This window comes from Aplysia californica, unplaced genomic scaffold (genome assembly GCF_000002075.1).
Source record: "Aplysia californica isolate F4 #8 unplaced genomic scaffold, AplCal3.0 scaffold00069, whole genome shotgun sequence".
NCBI lineage: Eukaryota > Metazoa > Mollusca > Gastropoda > Aplysiida > Aplysiidae > Aplysia > Aplysia californica.
The window spans coordinates 440,758-452,140 of record NW_004797339.1 but is presented as its reverse complement, the minus strand read 5'-3'; the positions used below and the strand labels follow the sequence as shown (position 1 = coordinate 452,140).

At 37.1% G+C, this 11,383-nt stretch overlaps 1 protein-coding gene across 1 annotated transcript in view; it reads right to left on the bottom strand.

Annotated features, from left to right (window-relative positions):
* Positions 1-2,476, bottom strand: part of LOC101851110 (ependymin-related protein 1) — a gene marked incomplete at its 5' end in the record, with an annotated part of 12,992 nt that extends 10,516 nt beyond the window's left edge. The window contains 2 exon segments of the mRNA XM_013079955.1: positions 511-630; positions 2,334-2,476. Of these exon segments, the coding sequence (XP_012935409.1) occupies positions 511-630; positions 2,334-2,471 (258 nt within the window).
* Between the last annotated feature and the right edge of the window lie 8,907 nt (positions 2,477-11,383).

The window sequence follows — 11,383 nt, the reverse complement described above, 5'->3', positions numbered from 1 at the left end:
ACACACACACACACACACACACATACACACACACGCACATACACACACGATGCTAATAAATCAGAAATGTAGCAAACAATTTAAAATTTAAAATTTAAAAGAGTGTAGATCTAGACGCTAGCTGTAGTGCAGAGAACGAAGACACTGTCACAACTGACGGGCAAAGTGGAGTTTGACCAATGTCATTAACGTGAGCTCAATCCGTGAACGAAAAATCATTGAGCAAATGTTCATGAAGTTTGAAAAAACAACAAGGTGTGTGTGTGTGCTTGAAAGGGTGGGGGGTGGAAAAAGAAATGAATGAAATGAGTGAATGAAAGAGAGAGAGAGAGAGAGAGAGAGAGTGAAAGAGTTAGAGAAAGACAGACCGAGAGCCAGAATATCAGCATAGGCCTACCATTTTCACAGCTCATGCATTTAAGCACACACAAGGAAAATTGACACAAACCAATTGAACTAAATGATGAACATGCATCCACACGCGCTCCAAATTCTTCAGCCTTGTCTTACCTTGCCATCACTATCATATCTGGTCACAATCTGAAATCTGCCTTCATAATCCCCATTGACATAGTTCAAGAAAGCTACAGTTCTACGGTTGGTGTAGTCGTAAGCAACAAACGCCTTTTCCTGAAAAAATAAACAATTTAAAGAGTAAATGAAAACCGTGCTCATCACAATTAGTAAAAAATTACAAAACATTTTCTATGTTGTGGAAATCATTTTCATGCACCCCAAATCACAAAACAGGATTGAAAAATACTGATATATCTTTACTCGTAAATCTCTGGCTGATGGGAACTGAACAATCAACATGACGTGTTATGATATGATTTTAATTACTGCCCCTTTCCACACTGTTTGGTCATCCAAAAAGCCATTTAACATAAGTCTCTGATGAAAATTAGTCTTAAAGTACAGGGTGATCCAAAAAAAAACTGTACAACTTTTTTTCTTCACATCTCGCACAAAATTTGTACTAGAACGTTGTAATTTGGAACAGATATAATTCATTCAAAAGGAATTTGTTAGACAAAAAAATCACATAGAAGAAACTTATTTTCAAACATTGAAATGGCGTTTATAAAAACCACCTGTAAATGTAAAATGCACCAATTTAAAAATCTTGTCAGGAAAGTCATGAAATGATTGGTTTGTTTTTTTCCTTTTCTTCTCTTTTAGAATTTAATCTTTCCATCCCTGTAAATTTTAAACAACACTTCTTTTCTCCTACGAAGTTAAAAAAATATATCTTTAAATTCTGGAATTCCAAGAACCAATGGTCTATATGTCCTCCTTTGGACTCGACACATTTTAACTCTTCGTTCGCAATGTTACGAGGTGGCCAAACACAAGGATCCACTCAATCATCAGTGCTCAAAGCCACACACACTGTACACCTTACAGTATGAAGCTGTTTCTAAAGACAATTAGGGGGGGGGGGGGGGGTGAGGTTGCCCAAATTGACAGCATTTGTGGAGTTGATATAACCTGAAAGGTGAATATGGGCTTTGCAAAGGAACAAAATGTCATAGTGGAAATTTTCAAGACAATTGAGGAATCATTAACTCATTGCTATCCTCTGATAGCTTCGCAAACGGGAAAATAGTACAGTCGTAAATGAAGATCTGCCTTGAGAGCGCGGACCATTGAGTTGTAGGACAGTCATTGCTGCAGACATCTCATTGGGCCCATCTACTGAATGCTGCACCTTGGTGAAGTTTAAAGGGGTGCGAACGGTGTTGGGTTTGACCTGAAGTGGTCATTTTGTTTGGGAATTTTTAGTTCTGATTCTCTACAGGTCATAATTGATGGACCATTTCCACCCTTGACATCAAAGAAGACATTAATGGCACTTTAACAGTTTCCGTACCTTGTGCAAAACTTACAAAATGAGTTGGCAGTGAGGAAATGTTCAATACAAAAGGCTCTCTTTTCTTTACTCATCTTAACCATGACCTCATTACGCAAATGAAACTTGAGAAAAACTATCTGCAAACTTCTGTTGGCCTCTTAGACTACTGCAGTTTGCAATATGTCACAATCGTTGGGATTTTTAGTGGTGGGACTAATGCGAACTACTGCGTCATGCTACAAAAATAGGGACATATCTGAAAATGGGTAGTTTTTTTAACGCGCTATGTAGAACTATTCAGTGGACTTATAAAAAATGAATATCAGACAAATTCCTTTTGACATCTAAATATTGTGTACAAATTTGAAACGCAAAACTTTAGTGTGGAGGAAAATATTAACCAAAAAAGTTGTACACTAAGTCTTGTAGATTAAACTATGAGTGGTAAAAAAGAAAAGAAAATAGTAAAAAGACTTACTTTTAGAATTCCTCTCTGAAAGGCTCGAGCATATCCAGCAAGAGCTCCTTCCTCGCCTTCCCACTGGTCCGGGGTGCAGCAGGTCCAGGCACATGCAGCAAAGGATGCCACCAAGATTAAACTCAGCCTGGAATTCATTGTCACTGCAAACAAAGAGGGAAAATAACTTAACTGTTTTAATATCTGCTTTATACAATGATGATGATGATGATGATGATGATGATGATGATGATGATGATGATGATGATGCTGATGATGATGATGATGATGATGAACATGATGATGAACATGATGATGATGATGATGATATTTCAAGCTCACACTGACACAATTTAGATCATTCAGGAGGATATGGCAGCATTGAAAATTCTGCAAACCTCGGCTGCAATGATGTATCTCAGCATAAAGACGAAATATAATTCTTGTTAAGAAAAGCACACAGACAAGTAATTGCCTTTTGCAAAAGGGAAATGCAAACAAGTGGACAGATCCAATACTGAGAAAGAAAAGACATAGACCTTACCAGTGGTGCCCACTAACCCCCCACCAAGAGATACAACATCCCAATGGAATGAGGAGCCCTTCCCAGGAGGACATGCCCAGCAAGAGCAAAAGTGGAAGTGACGTGGAAATTGAGATGGGTTTTTAAGCATTAAATTGGAAATCATGTACCATCATTTTTGTCTGCTTAAACTAAGCCAATCACCTCAGGGGCTTGCTTAATTAGTGTCAGTACAGATCATTGCAATGGGTTCTGTAATGATAAACATTGTTTGTTCGAGTAAAGAGAAGCACATCGACACTATAATGAATAGTCATTCAGTGTTGGGAAAAAGTAAGACAGACAGACAGAATCAACAGGGGAACAGTAAAGAAGTAGAACCTGCCAGTGGCGCCCTCCAACTACCCACATGATAAAAATTCCATGACACCACATTAAAGTAGCCATATAGAGAAAGGATCAATGAGTTTAAAATGCATGGTCTGTCCACAACTTATAGAGCGTCTCCAGCTTTAAGAGTAAAGCAAACTTCACTGACTTGATCTTGATCCAGGAAGAAGATAAGCTCCTGATAAAGAAAAAAAATCCACTGTAACAGATTGTGACACAACCTTCATTAACATATTTGAATAGCTTACTCTCACTGCCATACTTTTAAAAAAGCGAAGAAAATATTAAGGAGCCTTTTAGTCACTTTTCACCTATAGCAGAGCAAACTGGAATATTTATAAAATAGGCCCTAAAATGATCAATCTTGAAATGAGTAAGCCTAGGCTACAAGAAATTAAAGGATTTCAAACACATTACACTTCTAGTTCCTAGACAAATAGTACATTAACTCATCCTACCGATTAAACTTAAAACACGCATACATTACTCACTACTTGTTTTCAGTGATAGTTCTTTCACAGGAGAAGACCGGCGGCACCGGTCACTTTTTGTCGGCCCGACAGTGGACAAAAGATTGATTGCTGACAATAATTTTCATTTAGTTTTAAGTAAATAATATTATGGTGCAATCAAAAGTTCATGCCGCAGCTTATCTTAAAATATCTCTTTAATGAGTGAATCAATGTCACCCATACTTTGCAAAGCAGTTTGTAGTTTGTATCAATCTGTGTCTTAACTTAATCATATTTTCACAAACCAATTGAGCCTAGATTAAAAAACTGCTCTTTATAAATTTGTATAAAATATTATAAATCTCCGTAATGTGGAGAATGGGATTGTTCACAGCACTGTCCTGCTTCTCACACACATTTTGCATGTATGCATATATTACTATACGTTCTTAACTACATGCCACCCAGTCGACTACAAGCCCTCAGGAGATAGGGGCCTACTTCCAGGCCCACAGGTAGCAGATGCCCCCCGTCTCTTATCTTGCTGCCTCGCAAAGCGCTGGCCTACGTGTGTTCGTTTGGTATCGGGTATCCGATTACCACTTAATTGCATTACCGCTCACGGCGACACCTCTTGTTTGTCTGTAGTTTAAGAGACTGGTATCGACGCCCTTTAATTAAGAAGTAATCAAAGAGACCACCCATTTGCCTTACACGGCGCGAAGTTCGTTTTGTGTGTTGTGTGTTGTTGTGTTGTTACCACCTCCAGCATTTTGTGTGCGTTGTTTTCTGAATATCTGCTCCTTTTTTCTGGATTATTTTCACACGTGTATAACTTGGAGTACTTGTACATTATTCTGTCGATGATTATTACCTTGCACTCTTGTTTTATCTAAACAATATCAGTGGTGCTTACTTTCATTGTGGGATTAAGTAGCTGCTGGAACTAGCACCGTTTATTTCAACCTCTGCTGTTCATCAAGATGGCGAGGAGTCCGAGGGGCCAGACAGGATAGATACTTATAGTGCTTCAAGAACATTGAAAAGCGGTGATAGCGGTAAATATAATTTGAACCAACACAATTAACGCACATACATGATCTCGTTATCTTTTTCAGCGATGCAGTGTGTCTACCAGGACTTATTGTACATGTAATATTTACTGTTGTTTCACGTACTTTCTTTTCTATTACAACATGATGCAGTACAAATTCTGCTGTGAAGGATGGCAACAGTAGAAGAATGCGACTTCTTAGAATGAAAGTAATTTTTACTACACTTTACTTGTAAACATTGGAAGAAATATTATGTGAACGGTAATTGTAGATCTGGATAGAAATCAGCCTAGTGATCAGAAGGTGGCAGTCTACAAATTTCCCAAAGACTTCGAGAAAGCAAAGCTTGGGTGGCCAGTTTGCCTAATAAATGGAAGTAGAGGGTGTCACTGATTTTATAGTTGTACCTTGCTTTGGCCTAAAAAATGTACAAAATAGAACTTACAACCTGGAAGAGGGCATCGTCTAGCAGTACCTCCAACACTTTTCCAAGTGCCGAAATCGTATGTGTTATCCCGAAGTAAGCCCCGACCAACTACAAATTGATGTCGTGCTATGGACATTGATTTGATTAAATAAACGCCTTTAACAAAATTTAAAGCCGATGCATTTGACGATCAGTTCATATCGATACTCATGAAACATGGAATAGTTGCAACCGATGAGGAACTGTCACAGTATCATTTTCTTTGGTAAAGAAAGAGATGGTGCTATTCCAAAAGTTTAAGTCTATTTTCAAGTTATTAGTTCCTCTACTTTTGTTTTCATCTCCTTTGAATCATACAGATCACTCGTAAGAGTCTCCCGACTTTTCCTGAAATCAGTAAGTCGAGAGTGTAAACTCACAGAATTGCTTCGTTTTGTTAGGTCAGAAGAAAAAAATGACAGGAAATTTGAATTTTTTTATTGTTGGATAAATTGTTCTTTTGAACTCCCCAAGAAATGGGCGACTGTATAGTGTTGTTTGTGTATGTTTCCAGTGTGTTGTTTTCTAATTATATATATATATATATATATATATATATATGGGGAATTCTCCTGAAAACTTGAACATGCGCATACCCCTTACTGCAAACGCCATAAATATCTTTCTTTATTTCAAATTATTGTTAAGATGAGCTAAGCCGGTGGGGGAAAGGTTGCCGAACCTGGACTAGGCAGAAAATATGCAATGAAATGATATGCTGAAACAGTGTGGGGGGTTTTTTGTTGAAAAATCAGCATTTTTTAGGTATGAAAACGTAACATTCACCAGAGACAGTTTTCATCCGAAGATTTCTCTAAGAACTGCCTGCTTATCATTTTCGTAATTATGTGTAAATACTGATCTTAAGTAGAACTTTCAGGGTAACCGACAAATATATGCTTAATACGGCCCATTTGTTCGCACAAAAGACATAAAATTAGGTCTTAAACGCTATCGTCTCGTCCGAAAAATGATAAAAAATAGTAACCCTATCTTGAGTTCAATCGATCGTTTAAAAAGTGTAATTGTTTATTGTAGAACTAGAAATGCGATCACTTTCGTCATTTCATCAACCAAGAACAAAATTACTACACCGATTACGAAATTTTGGCGGTAACTAGTAGCGTCTTTGAATTTTTGTCACGTTTTAAAGATTAAGATCTGCATGTTTACTTCTGCCGGAAGTAGCTCGAAATTTTAGTGCGGTGTTTTTATATCAAGTGCACTGGTTTCCAATCAACTAGGCTTTCATCTATTCCCCGGCAAGACAACGGTGTCTAAAGAAAGTGAATATGAATGACTTCGTCACGCAATTTCTAGCGGTTAACGATTAAGACGTAAAAAAAGTAATGATGAAGACTTGAATTGCTTTAAAATTTGCTTTCTTTTTTATACGACTGCAAAATGTGTGATTCATTGATGAAATCTTAATGCCCCTTAAGGAGTTTGGATCCTGCCAAAACAAGGATTGTTGGTTTTCATAGTGTTTGTTGTATCGAAATGGAAATTGGACAAAGAGCTTGATTTCTTTATTTTAACGATTTAGCCTTGGTCTTTGTGTTATAATCTTTGTAAAATGAGTAGCTTCTTTAAGAATTTCATTTCAAGGATTTCATGCGTTGATGCCACATATTTCTAGCTTTGGGGATGACAGTTGGGGCAATTAAAGGTGACAACTTGTTATCGTTGTCTGAAACATTGCAAATACAAGGATAAGGCTGCTTGGCTTGGTGTTTGAAATATTTAACATCGAACATCAGTAATTTATCTTTGTAGACAGACTACGTCAATGGAATGCAAAGTATATTGATATGTCCTATTCTGGGTAATGTCACACTGTAGGCTTGGTGGTGACGAGGCGTAAACACAGTGAACAAGGCGAAGAGGGAGACGCAAGTGATGTAACGTTGTGTGGGATTTTCTATGTCAATTTTAGTTTCAGTTGAAAATGAACTGAAAAATATTGGCGCCGTTTCTCCTGATCGACGTGGTAACTCTAAAGAGAAAAGAAAGAAATAAGTAGGCGAACCCGATTACTTAAATGCGCCATAAGTTTTGGTGAATTTCACCTCTTGAAGAGAAATTTGCCAGACGACCAAAGCAGATGTGCAGATTCAGTTTGAATGAGTCGTGATTCCTTTTTCTATTTGCATGAAATGTTAATGGTTAAACTTACCTAACAGAATACTAACTTAAGACATCCCATCTCGACGATTGAGAAAGAAAGAATGAGAGAGAAATGGAAAGAGTGTTAAGTACTTAAGAAGGGAATGTTATGGAGAACTGATGGATAGGTAGATCTTGGTCTACAAATTAATTGAAAAGAGGTCAATTCTATAATGTCTTGCTTTGAATAAAAGTAAATACATTGTGTGTTTTGCTTTTATTTTTCATTTTTGTTTTTACAAACAGTTTTCACAAGCTCTCCTCGTTTTCCTTCTTGTTATAATCACTGAAATTTTGTAGATCTACTAGTGTCAAGTAAGCTGTCAATAATATGCTCGTGTGCACACATGTACATTTCAAGCGATAAAAGCGATTGTACATTGGCCGGAATTTCTCCTGGCATCTCCTCGCTTCGAGCCGTTCTTGGTACGGCTGGTAACGTCCGTCTTTCCCTTTGGTTTTATTTTGATTGCCCCGGCCGTGCTGCTTCGCTTTGTCCACGGTGTAGCTTTACCCTTAGTTTTCACCAGAAATTAATATTGGTTTCAACAAGAGGAAAATAAGTTTTTACATTGGTCTTAATGGTTACACAGGACTAAATCATTTTGACAAAAGTCTTGGTAATAAGGGTTGCCCCAATAATATTTAGGGCATAGTAGCTGATTTTATCGTCTTGGACTATGATAAGACTAGCAGAACCATATAAGTAACGAATAACATCGGTTTATATTCACTTTATTCTTATACATTCTAAAACAGAGTTTGTGACTACTTTTTCTGTTGCGAATTATTTTAATAAAATAATACAAAAAGTAATGCAGCATAATCTTATTTTCGACCAAGTATAGCACGTGTTAATCTCTTTCAATTCCGTTACAAAACTGATTGGTACAATTTTTCATTCACCCCTCCCGCTCCCACATTCTCTTTCCAACTTTACAGTATAATATGTGCATGCTCTGCGCTAGAGACCTCTGAATGCATTGCTTTCAAGTACCGAAATTCCAAAAAAGAAAAACACAAAGTTTATTACAATAAAATTTAAGACTGAGCCAACTAAGGAATCCCAGGACCGATTAAAGAAAACAAAGGGTGACATCGATGTGCAATCGTAAAGAGCTGAAGACGTTCGTCTAGGGAAAGAAGGTTGCAAATCACAAGGCAAAGACCGACGAACAAGTCAAGAAATTTTAATGTAGGAAAAACAAGAAAGAAAACCTCAAATTGCCCACCGCTACCACTAGCAAAGTCGCAACACGTAAGTTTGCTGGGCTAGTGATACTAAAGAAAGAAATAGAAAAGCTACGCAAGAGAGGTAACAACATCCTGGTCAGGGCAGAAATAAAGGGCAGACAATGCTTAGGCTAGAGAAAGGTTCCCTTTAAAAAGAAAAAAAAGGAAAAAGGTGAAGACACAGAGAAAACGAAAAAAGAGGTTCAATATATTCGAGAAAGTGTCAAACAGACACCCTCATCATGCAAACAAGCTGTCCACAGAGTTATGAAAGTCTTTCCAAAAGTCAAAGCAGCTCGAAAGCAAACGTTGGAAGATGTACGTCAGAAAACTCTTTATCATGATCAAAACAGCTGCAAAAAGACATATTGGAATTCTTCATCCTTACTGAGTGAAGTTGGACTTTGAAAAGAAGCTAGTAAACAATCCATACACTTGTTTCATGCTCAATGGCAATGTTACGTGTTTTTGAAATCATAAAGAGCTGTTAGGGAAGTAGAGGTCCATACTGTGGTGATGAATTTGCTTCAATCTTCCTGTTCGAGCTGCAGACAAGGAACTATTCATCAACAGTGTGCCAAATGGGATGCTACATAACTCACTAAAAATCGTTGCGGTCCCAAATAATCTTCAATATGATCACCATGCCATGGAAACATTTGTGGGAAGTAAACATCATCATAATGTCACAAGAAATCACAGAAAGATAGAACACTGTTTGCTGCCACGATCAACGATGTATTTTGACAATGTTAGTAGCGATAATGAAGGAGATGTGAATACCTTATTTTGATACTCTACTCTGCCGCTGCTGCTGCTGCTGCTGCTGCTGCTGCTGCTGCTGCTGCTGCTGCTGCTGCTGCTGCTGCTGCTAATACTACTACTACTGCTGCTGCTGCTGCTGCTGCTACTGCTACTGCTTTCACTATTGGGAAATTTCATGTTTCACTTTGTAACTGGCTCACGATTTTTGTCCCGAAAATGCAAAGTCTCAATAATATGCTCAATGAGTCAATAAGTTGGTGTCTTTTTCATCTAAAAACATGAAAGATAACATCAAAGAAGTATTATAATACATGTTTTAATTCTCAATAGGTGTGCATATTATTTTTAAGAAACAAATCATCCTTTTTCTGCACACTCCTTTTTTAAATGTTGTCCAGTAATGTTTAAGACTACTATATTTAGCTAATGTTGCTTCCGAAAACACTTATCGATTTTGTTCATATTTGCTGAAACTACAGCATTGAATTACCCGTTTTATAGCAATACTCTTTTAAAGTTCTACTTGAATTAGTATTTTTGTAAATAAAAGTCTAGTTTTCTATTTGAAAAATGATTTTTGCAAGGTAACGTTAAAGACATTATGATTGTTTGATAAGCATTTTCTTCTTTAAAAAATGTTTTGAAATTTGTGTGAACAAAGAATGAATTTTAAGGACATAATGCTACCCCAATCATTTTTTCTTTCCCTCTGTTACATTTCATGTTTTGACCCGTATTGTTGTGTCCTTTAACGTTTAAGACCATAGCCCACTAGTCTAAACTTCACTTCCGTTTCCAAAGAAACCAAGCAAGCTTTAGCTTCAGCCGTGTAGGGATCAAAACTAGACATGTCAAAGATGTACTGAGTACATTTTCAAGTTATTTGGTTGAATTCTAAAATTTGATACCCGTGTTACGGAAAGTTCAAACTTTCAGGAGAATTGCCCATATATATATATATTATATATTGCCTGTTTCTGTTTGTTTGTGTTTGTGGCATGTGCTTGCAAGATTGTAAAGCCTTGCTTGATCAACATTTTAAACAATGTTCTATTTATGTTTACCGCTTAATAAACACGCAAAAAGTTACTACTACACAATGCTTTCCTTTACACTTGTGCAACTGCCTGCCTCTCTCTCCATCCATCTCCGCTATTAAATTAGACTTTTTCTTACTATGATTTAAGTGTTGGTATTTTTCATGTTAAAGCATTAATATTTATTTTCGATGCCCTTTCGAAAGTAATAATTACGTTAAAGAAACAATACACCGTAAATGCCGTAATTTTGGACACTTGTTTAATCAAGCACACGGCGTGATGCTCTCTCACCCTCTCACTTCTGCACTACACATTGTCTGAGCTCGGCCTCTATCTCCCCGTGACCAACTCCCGATAAGGCGGCCTGTTCTCTGATCGTCTAGATATATTATAAGCCAACGTCACAGCTCACCAATGGCACTTTTTAGTGGCAAAACTAGTTACAGGAAATTAATTTTCTGGTGAACACACATTTTTTGCACTCTAAGTTCTCAAAACATGCATTCAATAAACAAAATGTTATGTGATTTCTAAAAACGACGAACTTGTTTTTAACACTACCAGCCGCAACCATTTTTGTGCACTCCCTAACCCCAGTCCCAGCCAATACAGCAGTATTTCAGAAAAAGACGCTTGCATTCTAAAAAGTGATGTAGAACTAGTATCTTTTTAATGAGATTTAGATAATAACATTATACCAATATTTAAGGCAAATGAACAAATATTCTTAAAATTAAAGTTTAATTATAATTTAGAAGAAAGACGCAAATTCAGAACCCCCTGAAACTGAGCAAAATACACTCTTCGGACAGTGGGAGGTACAAGCGCTGCTGAAAAAATATGCACATGGGGCTAGAAGGGTTAAAAGTGATATTGTCCCAACTGTTAACCTTTTATATTCTGTAGAAACCATCCGCTGGAATTTTGAATTAGTGTTTATTTAGGAATTTTCTGGAATACAGCTGCCTCTCTCTCTCTCTC